The sequence below is a fragment of the Peromyscus californicus genome, unplaced genomic scaffold (assembly GCF_007827085.1).
Source record: "Peromyscus californicus insignis strain IS unplaced genomic scaffold, ASM782708v3 Scaffold_15__1_contigs__length_86483966, whole genome shotgun sequence".
In the NCBI taxonomy this organism is placed as follows: Eukaryota; Metazoa; Chordata; class Mammalia; order Rodentia; family Cricetidae; genus Peromyscus; species Peromyscus californicus.
The window spans coordinates 52,815,432-52,838,675 of record NW_026294447.1 but is presented as its reverse complement, the minus strand read 5'-3'; the positions used below and the strand labels follow the sequence as shown (position 1 = coordinate 52,838,675).

At 46.5% G+C, this 23,244-nt stretch overlaps 1 protein-coding gene across 1 annotated transcript; it reads left to right on the top strand.

The window, feature by feature from the left end:
• Window positions 1–10,763: 10,763 nt before the first annotated feature.
• LOC128110517 (serpin A9-like) lies at window positions 10,764–21,553 on the top strand. Its single transcript, XM_052738209.1, has 4 exons — window positions 10,764–11,400; window positions 16,449–16,722; window positions 20,282–20,429; window positions 21,353–21,553. Exons 1-4 carry the CDS (start codon window positions 10,764–10,766, stop codon window positions 21,551–21,553), a joined length of 1,260 nt encoding a protein of 419 aa, XP_052594169.1.
• The last annotated feature ends 1,691 nt before the right edge of the window (window positions 21,554–23,244 follow it).

Genomic DNA, 23,244 nt, shown 5'->3' with positions numbered 1-23,244 from the left:
AAATCATGTAGTAGGAAAGAAATGGCAGAGCTGCCTTCTTTGTGTTGATTACGTTTATGTCTTTATTACATTTTTTAAAGCATGGGTTACCAACACATACAGTTTTCTACCAAAGCACACAGATTTCTTCGACCATTTTTTTCTATTCTCTATATCCTCTCCCCTTTCACATCCAGGACTCCAATTATACATGTTAACAATTCCTGTTTCCCCACAAGCTTATGTGGTACGAGATCACCATGGCACTTTTACTGTTTGTTTGTTTAGCTAGCTAACAGTCTTTGCCAGTCTGGTCCTTCTGATACATTTTCTTTCTTTTAAAAGAAGTTTTATTCCATTTTTATTTAAGTGAATGTATCTCTCTGTGTGTATGTGCCTATGTGTGTAGATCCCAAGGAGGCCAGAAGAGGGCGTCAAATCCCTTGGAGCTGGAGTTACAGACTGCTATTAGCTACCCTATATGGGTGCTGGGAACTGAATTCTGGTCCTTTGCAAGAATAAGAAGTGTCCTTAACTGTTGAACCATTTCTCCTGACCCATCTATCTACATGTTTCCAAGCTCATCGATCTTCTTCTACTGTTTTAAGTTCACACTATAAATTTCTGTTCTCAGATATCAAATTTATCCTCTCAAGAGGTTCAAGTTGGTTCTTTTTATATCTTTTTCTCATGCTATAATATATTCCCTGTTACATATATTTTAAGGGTGGATAGAGCTAGAAAAAAAATCATCCTAAATGAGGTAACCCAGACCCCAATAGACCAATAACATGGTATGTATTTGCTTATATGTGGATATTAGCTTTTAAGTCTTTGATCGGCAGGCTACAATCTGTGTAACTGCAGAGATTAGGTATAGAATAAGGGACTACTGGGGGGAGGAAGGACTTCCCAAGGGAGAGGAAATAGAATTTATAGTTATGAAGAGACAGAGGGGAGGTGGTGGGTGGAGACTGGAATGAGAGGATTAAATGGAAAGGGGGAGGGAGGAAGGGGAGCTGAAACTAAGGCCATTTGAGGGATACCTGCCACAGTAGAAACTTCCTGAAATATACACATATATGACATAAGTCTAAATGGAATCACCAAATAGCAGGGGAATCCCAACAAAACATCTCTTGCTACCAAATGAAGCCTCCAGTGCCAGGAATGGATTACATCTAATTGAGTTATTGGTAAAATGGGCAACATGGAAACCCCCAAACAACCCAGGCTATAGCCAAGGCTATAGGTTGCTCTCCACAAACTGATGATAAGGCCCTATTGCTTGAGATAACATCTGTGTGATTCACTGAATATGAAGCAGTTGAGGTGGTGCCTTACCTCAAGTCTTCACACCTATTGACTAGTGTTCATGGTACTGGAAGGTACTCTGCTGCTACCAGAGGAGAAAGGTGAACACCAACCCAGCTACAAACCCTTCAACCTACAATGGTGTCCTGCCTGTAAGATATGCTGGGGCAATAGTGGCATAAAGCTTGTGGAGTAACCAACCACTCTCTAATTGGAATTAAGGCCCACTTATGTGATGGGACCCATGCCTGACACCCATGCTCAGGTGGCCAAAGACCTAAGACTAGATAGGACATGGATCTAGGGGAAAACCAAATAGTTCATTGTACTATTCTCCTTGCTCAGACATCATCAGAGAAGCCGCCTCGTACAGTAGATGGGAACAAATACAGAGACCCACCACTGGAAAATGTGCAGAGAGTGAAAGACTTTGGCATATTTGGTCCTAAATGTGATGTCTCCATCAAAGCCCTCTCCTCAGGGCTCAGGGAACTCTACAGAAGAGGCAGAAGGATTGTAAGAGCCAATGGGGTTGGAAGACACCAGGGAAGCAAGGCCTTCTAGATCCAAAAGGACTAACACACATATGATGCATAGAGACTGAGGCAGAATGCCCAGGGTCTAAACCAGATGGGATCCCAGAACTGAGAGGGGAAGTGGACACAAGGTCCCATCCCTAACCCAGAACCTATCTACCTCCAAGTGATAACAACTTGCAAAGGAAAAACTAGTTTTCTCCAATGGAGTCTCACTGTGTATACAAATCACTCATAAGGGCAGGCCCCGTGCCCAGCAGTAGATGGCCAACACAAAACAAGGTCAATGATATTTTTGGAGATCTTTTTGGTTTTGCTTGTTTGTCTCATAATGCTTTTTCTGAGCTCCTCCTACTACACGTCTTTTGTTTTTATGTTATATTTTCCATTTTTTTTTGTTTTTATGGGACTTCTCTGTGTGTGAATGTGTACATCTCTGCATCTGTATATATTTCTTGTATTTTCTTGACTCTTTTTTTTCTGGTGTTTGTTTGTTTTCTTCTATCCTTTGTTTTTATTTTATCTTATTTTGTTTTTATCATTTTTAGATGTCTGTTTTTCTAGTGAGGGAGAGAAAGAAAACGTGGATTTGGGTACTTGGGGAAATAGGAAGAATCTTGGAAGAGTTAGGGGAGGGGAGACTGATCAAAATATATTGTTAAAAAATCCATTTTCATGAAAAAAAGTTAAGGTATACTTTAAGAGACTGTTCTAAAATCCTGCCTGTGAATTCCTTGATGTAAGTCATGACTGGGACTGTTCCTGTCACCTCATGTTTCTTCTGGCATCAAGTAACATTTTCCTATTGTGAACCAGAGTTCAGTGGAGAAGCCATAGCATATTCAAGGGCTTGACCCAGGGTGACTAGAGCATCATGATTGTAGAGAAATGGAATGCTGTGGATCAGGGGCCAAAGTTATCCCCAACTATTTATAGTCCCTTTTAATAGGCAATTGCTATCAGCTTCTATATCCTGCTACCCACTCAGTTGGTATGCACAGCTAATCTTGCCAGACCTCAGCCCTCTACCAATTCCAAAACTAAGACTGTGACAAATACCTGAATCTCATAAAAACAGATTTTCTCATTTTATAGCTTAGTCAAGGCTCCCACAAAGCCACTGGTATGTGAACTATTTGGGACTTTCTTTTTTGACAGGACCATAATGTGTAGCCTTTTCCATGGTGGAGGGTGTCATTCAGGGCCACTTAGATCTGTCTTTTCTGGCCATAGCTAAGAGTGAGTGATTTTTACATTTCCTGTAAAGCACAGTTATGATTTTACACCAACACTATTCTTTGACTGTCTAGAAATTTGGGGTTGAATATTGGCCATTGTGACATTACTATTTTGCTGTCTGGTCTTATCAAGGCACGTGGTTGAGCTCTAGGATTAGTCTAGTGCAACTTTAAACCACAATTAGCTCAGTGTCAATGACACTATGTGGCATCTCTCAGCTTCCCATAGGCTCTCCAGTTGGATGGTCTTACTTGAATATATCATTTCCTAGCATCTCAGTGGTTCCACACATTTTTTTACTCATTTTTTGGAGGGGTGGAGTGGGGAGTGGGGGTCTGTTTATACCAATTTATAAGTCCAATCTCAGTTCCTCTGCTTTGGACAAAAGTGTAACCCAAACTTCACACATGCATTTTCTGTGCTACTGGCACTTTGATGGAGCCAAGGAGTTCTCATCACCCTGATCTCCCCGTCCATTTCCTGTCAGCACCACTCCTCAGAGGCAAGCTGCTCATTTAATTCAATTTCAGCTCAGTGACCCGTTCAACAAGCACTCACAGAACATTCAGTGTTGGCCAAACAGTAGGTCATCAGGGAGGACAAGACAGGCCAGAGCCCTGACTCACACAGTGTTCAAGAACACACAGATGTGAAATCACAGCAGAGGCAACTGTTTTGCCCACAGGCTGATGGTCGCATAGAGACATCTACGGGAGCCATTTTCTTCATGTGTGTCGTCAAAGACAGCTTCTTGGAGGCAGTGATGTGTCTTGGGACCCAAACAACACATAGGAGTTCACTGGGGGGAAATTGGAAGAAAGATACTCCAGGAATAGGGTCCACCCAAAATCAAAGACATTATCCCAAAATAGGGCAGAATAGGATTAAAGGGTTGAGATTGAGGAGCTCTGAGATGACAGAGTTGAAGAGGCTCCACTGTGCCAGTTGAATGGCAGATATCCCAGGACTGGCAGGGTATTGAGACTTTTTTGGGAGACAGCCCTTCCCAACAAGACTTACAGTGCAGCTACATCAATGTACCACCATCCACCAGGCTACCTGAGAGTCATCTGCGCATAGATTCTTCCTCATTCTCCATGACTTGACTTGAGTTCTATTGACAGGACTGGTGATGGATGACACTGGGAATAAGGAAGAGGCGGTGCAAGGATGGTTCTGAGGATCAGGTAGCCTGGCGGATGGGGGTACCGCTGATGCAGATGCCGATAAAGGTTTGTCTGTGACTCTCATCAGGCAGCCGTTTGGGAAAGTTGATTTCAGTTTAGTCTACTGTGCTGGAACTTGCTTGTAACATCAGGAGGTGCTGGCAGCTAGTCAGTTAGAGATGCAGGAGTTCAGAGGGAAGGGACCTGGCTGAAGATGAAAAGTGCTCTGCCCTTTGCATCTCTTCACAATGAAGCTGTGGGTGTGGTGAGATCTGTGGGAGAGAAGAAAGAGTTGCCAGCCAGCAGCTGAGGCCTGCTGGCTTATAAGGATCAGCTGGAGGACTGAACCCCATCAAGGGGAGGAGGAGGAAGAGGAGGAGGAGGAGCAGAGGTTTGAACAAAATCCAGCTGCCTAAGGGCTGACTGGAGCAGGAGCTGAGGTCGCCTTTGTTGTCCTACTACAGGGAAGGCAGGTGAGGTGAACATTCAGACACATTCACTGGGTGGGTCAGGTTTCTATGGTTATAGAAGCCAGACTATGAGTTTAAAATGAGGGTGCAGGGTCAAGGGTGCTTGAGGATGGGCAAGGCGGCACCAGAGTGCATGAAAGGAGGGAGGTGGCATCTGGCTGTTGGGTTCTTTCTTGTGACTACACTTGAGCTTGTTTAAAAACGATATCCAGATTGATGGAGAGAAGGTAGATTGAGTACAGAAGATGGAATTAGGGGGTTCCGGGATGGTGCCAAGGGGAGTGGCAGCTGGTGGAGTGGACATGGAGAGAAAAGTATCCTCTCTCACAGAAGGCTGAAGAAGCTTATTGACTGAGGGTCCATCTTTGATTTGGGGTGGGAAGGAAGGCTGGCTGTGGGTAATGACGCATATTTGCATGCATGTATGTGTGTATGTACATGGCTGCATGTGCCTGTTTCTGGGTGCAGATCTATTGGAAAGATGTCTTCCTGCAGAAAGTAAGTTGACCAGCAGTGGAGCCAACTTCTCCAGGCTGAGAGCCACCAGGCTAGGACACCTTACAGAAGCTGGGTCACCAGGTGGAGAAGGGTACAGGTTGGATGGAATGCTCTGCACCCAATCAGGGTCAGAAAGCACCTGAGACTGGGAATTGTGGTCACCTATAAGATGGCAGACAGAATAGCTGGGCACCTGCAGATGAGAGTTGGCATATGGCAAAGGAGCCTGTGTAACAGAAGCTTGGCTGCCTCTTCTGAGCTCCAAGGGGACTGTGAGGAACTGGGAGTGGCATGCCAGCTCCACATAAGGAAGTTGCCTGGTGTGCACTGTGATGAGTGACAGGGGTGGCAGGCATTTGAGTAATCGCCCTGAGAGACAATAGAGGGTGGGATCAAAGCCAGGTTAATGGAGGGATGGGCCCAGATGGGACAAGCCCAGGAAAGACAGTGTCCCTGGCACCCCCAACAGGTAGAGCTCACTGGCAGGATGTGCGCATACACCTGAGCTACAGCAGGGCAGAGGAGAGGGCTTAGCAGGGCTAGGAGAGAGACAAGAGTTGGGACAGACATGGCAGTACCGCAGCTGTCTTCTGGAAGACTGAAGAGAAGGAGGCTGGATTTGAAAGCTAACAGAATGAGCTTTGGTGATGCTTTCAGAGACTATGGTGACTGGGGTCTTGAGGATCCCCAGGCTTTTCAGGAAGGGCCTCTTTGGGACTTCCTTCCTCTGAGCTTCTGCAAGATACAGCAGCTTGCCTGAGGTCAAAGGGACAGAGGCAGCCCCTTCCCATATGTACAGCCGATATTCTCTTTCTTCAGCTTCATCCCCTCTCCGATGGTCAGGAATAGTCAGGAACAGTCTATATCTTCTTGCTCCCAAGTACAAAGCAAGAAGGAGAAGCTGTTTCAAGCCCCTGCCCGTTATGCATGCTCCATATGCATCATTCGGCGCTATGCAGACATCATCTCCCTTTCCATCAGAGCCTCTGTGTCAGGTGGGGAACACTAGGGTGATGGGGAAGTGAACCAATACTGCTGGGCAAAGGAGTGGGGAGGCTGATGGGAGGTAGCTCACAGTATGACAGGGGCCTTGGAGTCCAGCTCCTAAGACCCCCTCCAGAGTTCAGGTCAGATGCTACAGAGAAGCGAAGGGAACTTATGATATGTCTAATCTGAGAGTTTATGGAGTAACTCACATGGGTGCTGCTCCAGTCCTGTCTATTGTTCTTCTTCAACTCTAATTCTCTTGTTCCAATTGTTTATGATTTCTTAGCTCTGATTCTTTAGTTTCTGTTTTGTAGTTCTAAATCTGTTTAGTTTTCTAATTTTCTGTCCCAATTTTAATTCCAATCCCCCTAGCTTCTTGTCCATCTAGCTTAAATACACTTTCCTCAGGAGACTTGAAGAAAATACAAGTTACATCTCATTGGGTAAGCAATAAGGGCAGAGCCATTTACCATGGCAACACAAGGTTTCAAGGTTTCAGGAGTAAGACTCTGATCAGAGCCCGGTGGTGCAGTGTCAGTTAGATAAGCTTGAGACATAAGTCTTTTATCAGCTAGACTTGGCAAGCAAAGGGTTGGCATGATTTCTTAGGCTGCTTGTGTTAATAACCTTGATTATACACTATCACTCTAGTTCTAGTCTTCTGAAGGACTTTGATCCAAACAAAGCCAAACATCTGCGATTTCACTCATGAATAAAATCTGTGAAAGTTCTGCCTTTAATCTATCCCAAGGACACTTCATTTGGCCAGTTTTCCCTGTCAGTAAGCCAAGGATGGGGAATAGATCTCTAAGTGTCTAACAGTCGCATGGAACAATAGATCTAGTTAAGAAGCATATTTTAGTATATTTCTACTCATCAAAATTATACAGCTAAATGAGAAGTCATCTTTCTGACCATCCACAAATATGTGTGCCCATAAGATTGAGATGCAATCATGAGATTACATGTGCACATTATGTGAAAATGCATGGTAATAGGGAGATATCATAGCTGTTATTGTACAAGTAAAATTACAGATGAAAGCAACCAGTTTTTCAGAGCCTGTGGCCCTGTGGACCCTGCCTGACAGGGTTCCGCCATCAGAGAATCATTCATCTGGTGGGTTGGCATCTGAATTATCAATTGCTATAAGCTGTAATTGTGTCATGGCCCACAATAGCTCATGACAGTCACTCCTGACAACAGTGGACAGCTATTATTGCCAAGTATGGGCAAACAGATGGACATAGCACTGAGCATCGAGGTGGAAAGGAGAGGCCAACCCTCGGAGGGTATTTGTCTGCATGCCCAAGAGGCTCTGGAGGCACAGATGGTGGAGATTCTGGGGACCATTCTATTGAAGGACACATAGTCAGAAGGGGAGGGGACAGAGCCTTCAGGACAATGCAGGAGAGAAGGAGGGGAAGGGAGAAAAGAGGTGATGGTAGAGTACAGTTTAGAGCTTGGCTGGTACCCTGTAGTGTGGTATCTTGGAGAAGGGAGAGACTGAGCTCTGCTTGGTCATCTTAGGGTCAGCATAGAGCAGACTGATAAGAAGCCAGGAAGTGAGACCGGAGAATGTGACTTACAGAGACAGCCCTACTTCCAGACAGACACATGCGAGACTACAAAACAGGATTAGAAGTTTGTAAAAGGATTCTCCACGCAGACCCTTCTAAGTTTAATCATATCAGATGCTACAGGAAGTGCTCGGCCATCCCATCAGGCCAGATTTGACATAGATGAGTAACTATGTGGATATTTTTGTGGTTCTTTGCAAGGACCTCCTGCCTTTTCCCTTCCCTGTGTCTGATGAAATTATTGTTTTTACTTGTTGGCTAAATTCTTGTTTGGGGAGTGAAGTCTTTCCTTCTCAGTCAGAAGTGAAATTTAAAGGTGTTCTCATGACAAGAATAAGTGGAAGTTGTTCACATTGTAGTGTAAGTGATCAGAGAGCAAAGTTTGACAGAGGGTAAGGAACTTATAAAAGGGTGATAGAGTGAAGGCTATCCAGACCATAGAGAAGTAGTTATAAAATAAGGAGAATGTTCTGGCATAGACTTCAGAAGGTCATGACTTGCTGGAACATGTGCTGTTTTCTTTTCCTCTTTGACTTGGCCCAGATCCCACACTGCCTTTCAGTCCTCTATTTACCTCCTTCACAGAATCTCAGCCAAGCCACAGGGCCTCTGTACAAGCGTGTTAAAGCAGAACTCTTATAGGTGTCGTGGGGGTGGTTTAGGAACTGAACAGGCCTGGGATGCCTAAAATGACCGCCGCACAAAATCACCCTAAATTAAATTTGTCAAAGTCAATTAAAGCAGTCGCAATGATGGAAGTCATTTAAAGAGCACCCACTGTACTCATTTGGTTAACCCTATAAGGTTGACTCCTGTTTACAAAAACAAACCTGAAGACAGGTTGGGCTGGGTCCCTCGCCTGTGATGAATGTCAGAGTTACTGTAGACCCAGTCCTACTCCACTGGAGCTTCTTACTGCCACTGAGGCACTTTCTCTTGCTGAAAGAGAAGATGGCAGCAGATCTAACTCTGAATATCTCGAGTGTGTGTGTGTGTGTGTGTGTGTGTGTGTGTGTGTGTGTGTGTGTGTGTGTGTACAGGTATATGAGTGTGCACGAGTGCATATGCAAATGTGTTCCCACGCATGTGAAGTTCAGAAGACAATCCTGGGTGTCACCTCATGGGTAGCATCATCCACCTTGCTTTTGAGACAGGGTCTCTTGCTGGTATAGCATCCATCAAGTAGGCTAGGCTGACTGGCTAGCAAGCCCCAAGCATCTGTGGGTCTCTGCCTCTCCAGAGCTGGGATTATAAGGTTGCATCAACATGCTGGGCTTTTTAAACCTGGGCTCTGTGGATTCAACTGAGGTCCTCTTATTTGTAAGGCAAACACTTCACTGACTGAGAGCTATCTCCTCAAGCCCTGGTTTTGCAGACCTTAATCAGCTTTATTTATAATGACAGAATTAGGCAATGGTCCAGATAAGAAACCATTCAGAGTTCTCCAGCTACCAGTCATGGTGGTACCTACCTGTAATCTCAGCATTTGGGGGGTGGAGGCAGGAGAAATACAAATTCATGCCAGGCTGGGCTACTTAGGGAGACTCTCTCAGAAAGCAAACAATACAATAAAATAAAATTCCACATGGACAGGTTTAATTCATAGTGACACCAGGTGATGTATAGAAAATACAAGTGAGCTGGGGGCAGCCTGATTGGTTTGTGACCACCTGATCTGCCCATGGTTTGAACAGTTGGCTGTCTGTGATTGGCTAACATTCCCTCTGCTTTTTACACTGATGGGTTACAGTCCGTCTACATAACAAGTTGGGTTACAGTTCACTGAGTATGGAAAAACATTTAGACCAAGCTTAATTCACTCTAACACTTTGCTCCCCCGTTCCTCACATTCCAATGTCTTTCTAGTTGAGGCTTGAGGAAAGTGGGCAGCCCTGACTGGAGCCAGCTACTCAAAAGCACTAGGAACTCATAGTTCCAAGAACAGTTTGTTCTGGGTTTCTCCTTCCCTTCCATGCTTTCCTCTTCCCTCTGTCCTCCTTCCCTTCCCTCCCTTACTTTGAGACAGAATCTGGCTATGTAGTTCAGGCTGCTCTGGAGCTCATGGCAGTCCTCCTGCCTTAGCCTCCCCAGTGCTGGGGTTACAGACACACCCTATCATACATACCTGCCTCTTTTTTAGACAGAGTCTCGCTATATAGCCCTGGCCGGCCTGGAAGTTTCTGTGTCGGCCAGGTTGGCTGCAGCTTCACAAAGATCCACCTGCTTCTGCCTCTACCTCCCTAGTGCTGGAACTAAAGGCTGGCTTGCTTTCCTTTTGCGGGGATAGGGTCTCGTGTAGCCTAGGCTGGACTTGAACTCCTCTGTAGCAGAGATGACCTTGAATTTCTAATTTTCCTACTTCTACCTCCCAGTAGTGCTTGGATTGCAGGTGTTTGCCACCATGTCCAGTTTATGTGGTGCTGGGGATGGAACCCTAAAACTTAGTGCATGCTAGGTAAATGCTCTACCCACTGAACTACAGCCCCAGGCCCTGGTTTCCATGTTTCCAGAGGCATGCATAAATCAGGAAATGCAGGTGGCTGGGGATAGACAGGGCAGGGAGGCAAAGACCCCATCCATCCAGAAGGGCTAAGAAAATGTAGAGGCATCTCCGAAGGTCTGGCAGTCACTCCTGACTTTGAAGATCATATCTTTGGTCCTCATGCTCGCAAGGTAACACACTTTCAGTGTCCTGATGGTTGAAAGCATAAGTGGAGGAAACAGGAACAGTGAAAAGCCCAGGCTTTGGGATGGAGCCCTAACTGGTACCCCAGTTAGTGCAGAGCCTCACCTATGACCTGTGCCAAGTTGCATAGCCACACCCTTAGGAGGCCTTATTGCTCACTGTAGGATCAGAAAGTACACAGCACTGACTCCACAGGATTTCTATGAGGCTCCAAGGAGACTCCATAGAAGAGTGTGAGGCCCCACCTGGGCCTCAGCTTACCTCCCCACAATGGGTCCCTTCTATTTTACAGACTTCCTTCCTTCCAAATGGGCTCTTCTTTTTACCGAGTTCTCCTATGGGTTGGCTTCACTGCTCCAATCTTCTGCATGTCCTTATCCAATTCCAATCCCGGCAACAGAGAGTCCCCCCGCCCTCCCTCCATGAAGAGCAACCCAGCCTCTAAGGTGTCTCCCAGCAACACCATGTTCGCCTTCTCCCTGTACCGGAGATTGGTTCAGGAAAGCCCAGGTCAGAATGTCCTCTTTTCTCCTGTGAGTATCTCTACCTCCCTGGCCATGCTGTCCCTGGGGGCCCGCTCAACCACCAAGATGCAGATCCTCCGCAGTCTTGGCTTCGATCTCATGGGCATGCCAGAGCCCACCATCCATCTGGGCTTCGAATACCTGGTCCACTCACTGAATGCATGCCACAAAGACCGGGACTTGCGGATGGGAAGTGTTCTCTTCATCAGGAAGGAGCTGCAGCTGCAGGCCAATTTTCTGGACCGGGTCAAGAAGCTTTATGGGACAAAAGTCTTTTCTGAAGACTTCTCAAACGCTGTCACTGCCCAGGCACGGATCAACAGCTATGTGGAGAAGGAGACCAAAGGGAAGGTGGTGGATGTAATCCAAGACCTTGACTCTCAGACAGCCATGGTCCTGGTGAACCATATCTTCTTTAAAGGTGAGGTTGAGTTTCTCTTTTCTTTTATTTCTCTTTTCTTCATTTACCTTTTCTTTTTTCCTTTCCTTTCCATTTACTTGGGTGTTTATTTGTTTCTTGAGTCGGGGTCTTATGTGTTCCAAGATGGCCTCCATCGTGCTGTGTAACTAAGGACGACCTTGAACGTCTGATTCTCCCGCCTTCACCTTCTTAGTTCTGGAATTATAGGTGTGTTCACCTCGCCCCATTTATGCAATGGGGACTGAACCCAGGGCTCTGTGTGTGCCACACAAATCTATTACCAACAGAGACACAACCCTAGCCCTACATTTCTTTTCTTCTTGGTGTTGTATAGTCAAGGAAACAAGTATGTAAAACAAGCCCTAGACGGCAGGGTGTGTCTGAGTTCTCATGAGCTTTGCAAGCAGCTACCTGTACATCCTTGGCAGACTTCACTCTCCCAGCTGCCATTCAGTAACTGACATGGGGCCTCAATCATCTCTGTCTTAGCATGAAGCAAGGGGCTGTGCCAAAGACCTAGCTGACACTGAGCTCAGGAAAGAGGACCCCGAAATGTGCTCTGGAACTATTTGGGAGACAAAGAGCTTGTATTTTGCCACCAGCACCTGCCTTACTACTCCCTATAAACTTTAGAGCAGTGTCACAAGGGTCCCTGACAGGCCGGTTTAAAATGCCATCCCTACAGTGAGAACAGTTTCAAAGGTTTGGAAATGTGGACAAGTTGGTCTGTCACTCACAAGAGCTGTTTACAAAGACACCGTCATGAATGGCACTGTTCCCAAGCTGTACGAGCATGGGCTTTGAAATCATCCAGCCCTGGGTTCGTATTCTACCTCTGCCCCTCCCCCACCCCCAGCCTTGTTCCACAGTCCTAAGTGTGTTGCTGTAAAAGATCTGCCAAGGACTAAGTGTGTGCCCGTCTATGCTGCTTGGCTGGGCAATCACTAAGTACACATGGCCTCACAGGACCATGCCCAAGGCTGAGTGCCTGCACTTCAGAGCTGTGTGTGCCACTGTGTCATGGTTCCTTCCCCCCATTTCCACCTCCCCACTGTGCTCCCTTCCCTCCCTCCATCCTTCTGTTTACCCAACCACCAGCTCATCCATCCGACTTTTCTTCCATACATCCATTTTTCTATTAACCAGTCCAGTCTGCCCATTAATCTAGTTATCTACCCACACATCCATCAAACACAGAAAAGAGGGAAAGGAAACAGACCCGCTTTTCTTCATTTGTGAGTTATCTTGTTTGCTATGTATTACCCAGTTTGGTTTATTTCTAATGAGGGGTCATGCACACAGCATAAGACCGTTTTAAAGTGTTCAAGTCAGTGTCTTTGGTTGCTGGCATCTTCACCGAGGCCGTGCTGGGTTGGGAGTAGGTGACTGTCACTCACATCTGTCTAGTTCTCTGCTGTTTACCAGGACACAGTGTATTAAGGAGTGCTGTTCTGATGTCCAATGAGCAGCAGCTTTGAAGACAGATATCAGTTACTTTCTGTAATTCCACAGAACCTTCTCCCCCTCAGAAGGAAGATCCCATCTCCCCCCAATAAGGACGATTGCTCCCCAACTCCTGCTCTTCCTCCCGGAGACCAGCAATCTACTTTATGTCTCTGCAACCTGCCTATTTCAGGCATTCTGAATGAAGCAAATGATACAGTAGGATTCCCGGCCACATGACCCCCAGGCTTCTGTTTCGTGTTTAACAGCACACTCTCCTTTACTGAGGTCTGGTATTTATTTGTATGGATCTGGTACTGTCTCGTTCCAACCTGAGAGGCTCCCAGAGCACAGGTAAAAGCCTATTTGTTTTGCTTCCTCCAACTACTGTTCGATCCTCACATTTTCTGATAAGAAATCATCTGTGGATCTTATTGAGGCCACCTGAAGTGTGACAAGTCACTTGTGAAGTTCTTTTGCCTTTTGACTGATTACGACATGTCTGGGTTTGGAAATCGTTGACTGTGCTGCAAGGTTTTTGTTTTGTTTTTCAAACAGATTTGGGGAGCTTCTGGATGCTACTTCTTCCCATAGCCACCCTCTCCCTTCTCTCTCTCTCTCTCTCCTCCTTTTGGGAGTCCCATAAAGTGTGTATTGCTGTGCTTGACGGTGTGTCCCAGGTCTGATGCGTTGTTCCTCTTCCTCCATCTTTTTCCTTAGTGTTCCTCATATTATACACGTAACTGATACATTTTCTAGCTCACTGGTTATTGTCTTCCGTTACCTCTAATCTGCCGTTGAGTCTCTGTAGTGACATTCTCATTTCTGTTACCATATTTTCTAACTCTGAACTCTGTGTAATGACTTCAAATCTTTTTTTTATTGCGAGCAGATGCTTAATTAAATACACCTTCTTTTAGCTCTTTGAGCATGTTCAAAATAGCTGCTTTGGCATTTGTGATTAATAAGGGCCATATCTGGGTTTCCTTAGGAACACTTTCATTAACTTTCCCCACCCCCTGATGTTTGGGGCCTACTTTCTTGTTTCTTTTCATTTCCCTTTTTTGTTTTTTTTAATTTTATCATTTATTTTTAATTATGTGTATGCATATATGTGTCATGCAGTAACTATTTGTAGACAAGTGCAGTTGCCTACATTGTCCAGAAGAGGGCGTGAGATCCCCTGGAACTGGAGCTACAGCTGGAGGTTGTAAGCTGGGAGCTGAACTGGGTCCTCTGGAAGAGCAGTGAGTGCTCTTAGCCCCCTTGTATGTTTTGAGCCCAACACTGTAAATAGTGTAAATCAGTTCTAGACATGCACTCCCCCTTCCGGAGGGTCCACCCTTGTTGCTGCTGTTCATTGTGGTAACTGTTTCCTGTTTCTTCCAAATGAATTCTTTGAAATCACAGATGTCTTCTTGGCTGGAAGATCTCCCAATCGTCGCAGAGGGGCACTGCCTGCATATTGCAGCCTGCCATCCACACTCAGACTCAGGCAGTCTAAAGCTTTGACTCACCCTTCATTTTCTCTTTGTGCAGCCCAAGGCTTGCCGACAGTGAGAGCTCTGAAATGCCCAGACAGTTCCCAAGCTGCCATTAGCTTTGCTCATATCTGGGGCCTCTGCATGTTTGAGATATGCTGGAAGTTTCCAAATCTCCTGTAAACACTTGATTCTTTAGATATTTATTGTTCATTTCTCTGTTGTCTCATCTCTTTTTATTATTAAGAAATCTTTATTAAGAAATTTTCTATTCATTTTACATACCAACCACTGATCCCCTTCTCCTCCCTCCTCCTGCCCCCAGCCTCCCCCCAAAGCCCACCCCCTATTCCCACCTCCTTGTCTCTTATCCACCCTCCAGGCAGCCAGGAAGTGAGGAGCTTGCCTGTAATCGCATTTGAAACACACTCCCACACCTCTAGGGAAAAGGCATTAGGCACTGAGTAATCTCAATCAGTTGTGTGACCCCATGCAGGTCGTCACACCATGGTAGTTCTTTGACACATTGATAGCCCCCCCCACACACACACACACACTCTGTTCCTCTCTTCTGGTTGCACTAATCCAGTCTACAATCCCTCTAGACTACTGCCGAGCTGTAGGATGGCTAAAGAATGGCCTTGTGCCAGTAAAGGTGTCACCAAGCTGACCATTCATATCAAGACTCAGCCATTTGTCTCGATGAACTCTCCTCGGATCACCACAGGGCTTTGATTCCTAGTTCTGAAAGACTGGGATCATGTTCAGGGAAGGGCGGACATGTAGGGGAATTACTCGGTCATTTTTGTTGGTAGGGGCTTCCCCCTCTCTTCTCAGTTTGTCCTCTGAAGCTTTGTGGTTAGTGGATTATTTGTCACAGCTGTTATGTGCTGCCCGAGGTGTTTCAGAGTTCCGCCTGCCACTGCCTTGGCAATTGTCCTTGGGGAAATGATATTTGCCTTGGCTGAACTCCAAGTCAGATTAAAGACAGACAGATTTGATAAGTCATTCTTTCGGTATTGCAGGAGGCAGGTCAGATAAAAACAATTCTTCGGGAATGAGTCTACGGCTGTTGTGGTTTTAAAGTACGTTCTCTTTCTGTAGCCTGGGACAGCCCCTAATTCAGTGTTCCAGCCCTGGCTTCCCGAGTTCTGGATCACAGGTGTGAGCCACTATGCCTGACTCGTGAAAGGTCTTTAAAGTGGTCCAGCCCTGTCTTGATTTCGCTGCAAATGCTGGTTGTTATTTTTAAAGACTACACAGAACAGAGAATAGTCTAGCACTAGAGCATGTTAGAATTATCACAGGTTTCACAACTTCTAGCAAGACACAGCTTATTTTCTTTCATATTTTGTTTCTCAGTTAGCTGTAAGGGTTTAAGGATTTTCCAGGGTTATAAATCAATTGATTCTGACCATTGTTGGCTCTCTCTCTCTCTCTCTCTCTCTCTCTCTCTCTCTCTCTCTCTCTCTCTCTCTCTCTGTGTGTGTGTGTGTGCATGTGCATGATATTTGAGGTGTATTTGTGTGTGTGGAAGTGTGTATGGAGTGTTATATGTATGTAGTATATGGTATGTGTATGTGACAGCACATGTGCAGATAGGTGGGTATGGTATGTGTGGTGTATTTGTGTGTGTGTGCGCAAGCGTGGGTGTGGTATGTGGGGTATTTTGTGGTGTGTGTGTGGCATGTGGTATGTGTGTATGATATGTGATATATGTGTATGGTATGTATATGTGTGTAGTATATGATGGTGTGTGTGCTATGTATACGTGGGGGTTGTATGCGTAGTGTGTGTAGTGCATGTGTTTGTACCTCTGTGTGTGAGCATGTGTGTGGAGTGTATGGTATATGGTATGTATGTGTGTGTGTTTTATGTATATGTATGTTATATATGTATGTGGGTGGGTGTGTATGGTATGGTGTGTGTGTGTGTGTGTGTGATTAAACTCTGGGCCTGGTGATCTAGTTGTTGTTTTTATGGAGAAGTGAGTTTTCAGGGGTCCTCATCCCTCTGACTCTTCCACCCCCCACCCACGTCTTCACCTGACAGGTTGCAGGGACATAAAGCCCTCTCTGCTTCTGCACTGACGTACTCCCTCCCTCTCTCCTTTCTCCATGCTAGCCAACTGGACACAGCCCTTCAGTGCTGCAAACACCATCAAGAGCTTCCCGTTCCTTCTGAGTGAGGGCACCACTGTGCACGTTCCCATGATGCAACAGACAGAGCTGTTTGCTTTTGGAGTGGACAGAGAGCTGGGCTGCGCTGTGCTACAGATGGACTACAGGGGGGATGCTGTGGCCTTCTTCGTCCTCCCTGGCAAGGGCAAGATGCGGGAGCTGGAGAAGAGCCTGTCAGCCAGGAGGCTGAGAAAGTGGAGCCGCTCACTCCAGAAGAGGTACGTGTTTGCTACGAGCTGTTCATCCAAGGACGGGTTGGTGGAGGGCGGGGAATGTGGTAGTAGCTATTCAGTACTAATAGTGTACCAAGCCTCCACTGCCTGCCAGATGGTGAATTTGGTACTGTGGCCACACAGCACCACATGAACTTCACCATTACCTGGTACACAAACAGTTTCATTATCCTTCCCTCCCCCTCCCCCATTTCCCAGACAGAAACAGGCTCCTTGATGGTAAATGTATTAGTTACTTCTCTGTTGCTGTGACAAAACACCATGACCAAAGGAAGAAACTATTTACTTTGACTTAGAGTTCCAGAGGGATAAGAGTCCATCATAGCAGAGAGGCATGCCAGCAAGCTGCAGGCATGATGACAGCAAGTTGGGAGACAATAACTTCAACTGCAAGCATGAAACAGAGAATGAATTGAGAGAGGGGCAAAGCTTTAAACCCTTGAAGCCCACCCCAGCGACGTCCCTCCTCCAGCAAGGCTGCACTTCCCCATAACCTTCCCAAGCAGCTCTGCTAACCAGGGACCAAGTGTTCCATGATGAAGCCTGTGGGGGACATTTCTCATTCGAATCATCACAGTGAATCACCCAAGGCCACAATGCACAGCTGTTCTGTCACTGTGGTATTATGCCCAAGCAGAGTTCACCCCAGAAGCCAAGGTGATATTGAGTTTTATGAAATTATGTTTATGAAAGCAAGAAAGCAAACTAATCAAAGCTTTGGTGCTCACTTGCAAAGTGAGGGTCACAGTGTCACTGAGTCACTGGAGTTAGAGGTTGCTGAAGCCACATTACTATTTAGAAAGTGGTAGAGAACATCTGGGCAGTAGTAAGTGCCTAATGAACATCAGCTAAGAGCAATGTTGTTAGCTTTGCACGTACTGTAGAGAGAGGAAATTAATTATATGATACAAAAGATTATTGAATATTTATTTTTAGTCTCTTTGTGTGATTTCCCTGGCATCTTCATCCTCCTCAGGTGTTTGTCATCGAAGAGAAAAGAAAAGACTGAGAATAACAGGCATTTAAGTAAGATAAGGACCAATGTCCTAGGAAGACAGGCAAAGTGCCCAGGAGCTCATGAGCAGAAGGAGCTCGCTTTCAGCAGGGGAATGCTCCAAAGGGGGCAGTGATGACATCCAGCCACAAGCATGGACATGCGGTGATGGCCAGGGTCTGGGCTAGATGTTTCCAGGCTCCTGGCCTCTTATTCAAATGGAATACAAGTGTTGCTAAAGTTTTCCTGCCTGGCCCACAGTCAGGACAAATCTCTCTCACCTGCCAGTCCCACAGCCTCTCAGACCCGACCAAGTAAACACAGAGACTTATATTGGTTACAAACTGTAAGGCCGTGGCAGGCTTCTTGCTAACTGTTCTTACAGCTTAAATTAATCCATTTTCATAAATCTATACCTTGCCACGTGGCTCGTGGCTTACCGGCATCTTCACATGCTGTTTCTCATCGTGGCCGCTGGCAGTGTCTCTCTGACTCAGCCTTCCACTTCCCAGCTTTATTCTCCTCCTTGTCCCGCCTACACTTCCTGCCTAGCCAATGGCCAATGAGTGTTTTATTTATTGACCAATCAGCAACACATTTGCCATACAGATCATCCCACAGCATACAAGACCACATAGATTTCAAAATAGCAAGGAAACTTTCTTCAAAGCAAAGCCATAATACAGATCAGAAAGAAACAGACTGGCAAGGGCGGTAGTGGGCCACACAACTGAGGCTACTCAAAGGCCCGATTGTTTGGAGCTTCCTTTTATGAGGTTCAAGAGGAGGAAGAGTTTGATTTTTAAGGGCACAGCAAGGGTGGTTCCCCATTTTGCTTGATAGATTAGGTCAGATAGTCAATCATTTCTTTGCTGTTCATCTCTCTTCGTATACGCATCTCATTTTAATCACATGCATACCCAATTATGCATAGATATGAGTTGCTAAATAGGGAGCTCTCCCTAAAAGTTCATAGTTTGCCTTATTAATATGCATCTCAAACCAGTCTAGGCTAGATAGGTCCATTGCCTATAGTTCCTGATTGTGTTCTGGGACATGTTATCAAGGGGTTTTTAAGGAAAGTAAATTATTCCATTGATTAAGGCAGCTGTATGTTCAACTCTGTGCAGGTCAGGGGTCCTAGGTGGCCAACGGGTTGCTAGATACATTGTTTGGAGGGGATTGCCCCAGGTCAAGTGGTGTCCCAGTTCACTGAGCCTGGCTCAGGTGGGACACAAACCCATAGAGACTGGAGGGGGGCAGCATTTCTGATGGAGGCAACATCACTGATAAAGATGGGAGCTGAAGAATCAAGGGGCACTTTCAGGATTTCTTCTCTTCTCTGCACCAGTGCTGGGTGGAGGAAGAAGACACAGTATGGGGAAGACTGAAGGAAGGTAGACCAGAAGGAGCCAGAGAATGCAGATGCCCAGGTCAGCAGAAGAGGGAGTCATCTGTAGTCCTAGGTGTCAAGGGGGCTTGACAGATGAAGGCTGAGGTATCTCTCCAACAACTTGTGCTTTTACATCTGTGAGAAACTAAGCCTATACATGTAGACAAAGCACTACAGTTAAGCTTAACCATCTCTAGAAACGAGAGAAATGTTGCTGAACGTACACAGGATAGTGGCTCATGGTAAATGCTCAATAAATGGTGGTGTTTGCTCTGTGGTGAGGAAATATTGCAAGAGAAGATATCATGCCAAAGTCTACGTTTGTGCTATCCAATATGGTAGCCACATACGGTCATTTATATCTGAATTAAGTAAAATAAAATAAAGTCAAGGGACAGTGAGATGGCTGGGGGGCAGGGGGTTACAGGTTCCTGCTTCTAAGCCAGACAACCTGAGTTTGATCCCCAATATCCCGAAGTTAGAAGCAGAGAACTGACTCCCAAAAGTTGTTCTCTGACCTACACACACACACACACACACACACACACAATTTATTGCACACGTGACACCAAGCCCCATCAATCAATAAGTGTAAGTAAATAAATTAATTAAAGTAAGAGTTTAGCTCCTTCTTTGCTGTAGGCATGTGTCAGATTGTTCAGTAGCCACATTTGGCCAGTGGCAACCATATTGGACAGGGCAGGTGTAGGTATATTCCCAGAAAACAGGGAGGGTGTATGTATATTCCCAGCAACAGTACAACATTCTGGGGGGGTTTTGTCTCTCTGGGAGATTAGCATGGCACTCTTGTCTCAGGAAGTCCTGCTGGGCACAGCCAGGTGATGTAGCTGATGGGTGAGCCACCATCACTTCCTGATGTCACCCCGGATCTCTACTGTGGTACCCGTGCTGAACCATCATCTCACCTCCAGTTCTTACTTGATTATAGGGTCCTCATGTTTTATTCTGATCCCCAGAGAAGGGCTTGCTCAGCTGGGAGGCTCATAGACAGAGCAGCCTGGCAGTTTGGGACTGGGATGTGGGGACTGCTTTAGCAGTCACCAATGTGCTGGAGAGAGCAAAGTCTCCAGAAATGCCACACGGAAACAGAGGTGGAGACATCATGACCCCATTTATTCCCTTTCTGTTCTGCATAGGTGGATCAAAGTGTTCATCCCCAAATTTTCCATTTCTGCTTCCTACAACCTGGAAACTATCCTCCCCAAAATGGGGATCCGCGATGCCTTTGACGCAAATGCTGACTTTTCCGGAATTACAAAGACGCGCTTTCTGCAGGTCTCTAAAGTAAGTTGATGGAGATGTTTGTAAGAAAGTCCATGCTGGAAGAGACAGCTAACAAAGGACTCTCATCTTACTGAGAAGGTGACTAGAGAGGCTGAAGTATTTGATGGCCAAAGGAAAGGCCGAGCCTCATGGCTGCCAGGCCTGGGCCATTATGGCCACCACAATCTGACTCACAGGTACCCATAATCCCTCTTCAAGCAAATAATCTTTGCTTCTTTGAAGAGCCAATGTGTTGCTAGCAAGCAACACTGTTGCCACATATCTGCCGTGTAAGAACAGTGGGCATCCGGCCTCCCTTCCTTCCCTGCCAACAGCTGAACTCCCAAGCCCATGTAATAAAAGGCACTGCCCAGGTGCCTTTTGTACCTGTGGATGGGACGTTTGTCCTGAAGTAGGGGAGGAGTCTGGATCTAAAACTCCAGATTTTTTGTTCTCTTGTGAGGAATTTTTTAATTCAAGTCCCACATGACATAGCAATTGTTGCATCTGAAGACTCTTAGCCTGGCAGGTGGCCGGTGTGCCCCCACACCCCACAGAAGGTCTCTTTATTCACTGTCTAGCCTCGATCCATATCCAAGTCCAGATCCATCAGGTTTTTGGTCCTGGGCTTAATACGTTAATTTGATAATAGACTGTGATGGTCAGATGTGCTTCTAGAGACATTTTTGTCATTGGCTGAAAGAGCGTCATGGGATATGATCAGCCCAGCAGAGCTTTACCCAGGGAGAACACTCATAGGTACCTGGGAAAACAATTGCTTGTCCTTACAGGTGGTTCCCAGGCCATCCTGTAGCTTGACCAGCGGTAGCAGGCTAAAACCTCCTCCCTAGAAGAGAAAACAGCATCAGTATTTGGTTACACCAGACTCATGGCACAGCTTCTATGGGAGCCACTGACATCTGCCCAAACCCCCCTTTTTACAGGTTGCTCACAAGGCTGTGCTGGACGTCAGTGAAGAGGGGACAGAAGCCGCGGCAGCCACCACCACCAAGCTTATAGTCCGCTCAAGAGACACCCCTTCTTCGGTCATCTCCTTCAACGAGCCCTTCCTGATACTGCTTTCAGATAAAAGTACAGAATCTCTTCTCTTTCTAGGGAAAGTGGAAAATCCCACGAAGATGTAGGTGGGAAGTGAACTGTTGCCTGGTCTCACACTGGTGATGCACAAGAAATAAGGCATATATTAGGTGGTGCTTGCTGGGTGATACCAAGACTTGTTTCTTTGCTTGAGGCTGGCTCTCTTGACCCCAACAGGGGTACATTTGCCTCAGGGATGGCACTCTGGAGGCTCAATGAGCCCAGTGGCAATAGAGCCTGGTCACCCCAACAGTGTCCCTCTCACTCGTTCTCCCACACAGCCTTTTCTGGGACAACGGCAGGGCAGGCGCGCGTGGGGAGGGGGGTGCCCATTCCTCAGTGCTCTCGGGAATGATGGCACACAGAGATCTGTGTCCTTACTTCTATCGCTGGCTTCCAGCACTGCATTCAATAAACCTGAGACGTGAACATAGTGACCACAGACCCCCACCCCACCCCCATCACCAGGGTCCTATCTGAGAGTGAGGCATGGCTCACCTCTGAGTGGCCGGGTTGTCAGTCGTGATGCTCTCATTGGTTCAGCCTATTGAGCTCTTCAAGGACAAGGTTCCTGACATGCTGGGAGAGAGAGACATTCAATAGGGATGAAATGAAGCTGTGGATAAAGACATTGTGACAAATTCAGGTAAGTGCCGTGGAGATTGTACAGGACAGTCAGAACACTCACAGGAGAGGCAAGAGAGTGTTAAGGGGTTCTGCAGTGAGCCAGTACCAGAGGGACAGTGGGGAGGCCCTGCGGCTGGAGCATCGTCCATCAGAGATGCAAAGGTAGATACTGGCACTCAGGTAAATGGGGAGAGGATTGCATAGGAACGCACACTTCCCAGGAAGACCACCTAAAACAGGGAAGGGATGGAAACAGCAAGCCCACAGGGTTTCTGGGGCAGGTACATAGCGAGTGTCAATGCAGTATGGGTTGTCAAGACCTCTTCAAATGCAGTCACCTTTTCAGTCCTGTGACACAGTCCTCGAGCACGCAACCTCTCCCTGGCTGTGGCTGTTTGTAGTGACAACAGTCGGGTGTATCCTGAAGGCCATACTGAACGCCCTGGTCCCAGTGAGCTGCCTTTGCCTCATTCCGCACGGTCCCTTCTGCCCCCACTGCCAGGTGTCCCAGGTGGGCTCCTGGCCACTTCATTTCTCAGCACTGACGTGTCCCATACAGCCTCCAGCAAAGCTGGAGTTCCTTTTATGGAGGTACTTGTGCTCCACCACCCCACATGTGTCACACAGGGACCCCAGGCTGGCTTCCCCATGCTCTGTTACATAGAAAGAAACAGACCAGAAAGACTTACGCTGGGGACTGCCACCTGCTTTCAGAAGGAAGTCAGGTGGGGTGCCCTCTGCTGGACAGGAAGCAAAACACAGGTAGGAAGGCTTGAATTTTGCATGGGCTGGCCCATGACTTCAAAATCATCAGCTACAGAATGTCAAGAATGACTAACCCTGGCATGAGTGTTTCACCCAAGATAATTAACAATATTCTAAAGGCAGATATAGTAATCGAGCCCAGGGTTACTAGAGCATCAGAACAGATTCCCAGTTCTGAACCCAGAGCACCAGGCACTAGCCTGCTCATACAATTCCAGAGGCACATGTATGATGTTTTAGGCTGTGATGGTTAGGACTGATTGTCAACTAAACAAAGAGAAGCTTCTGGGTGTGTCTTCGAGGGGTTATGTAGATGCCATCCATTGAGGTAGAAAGGCTTAATGTG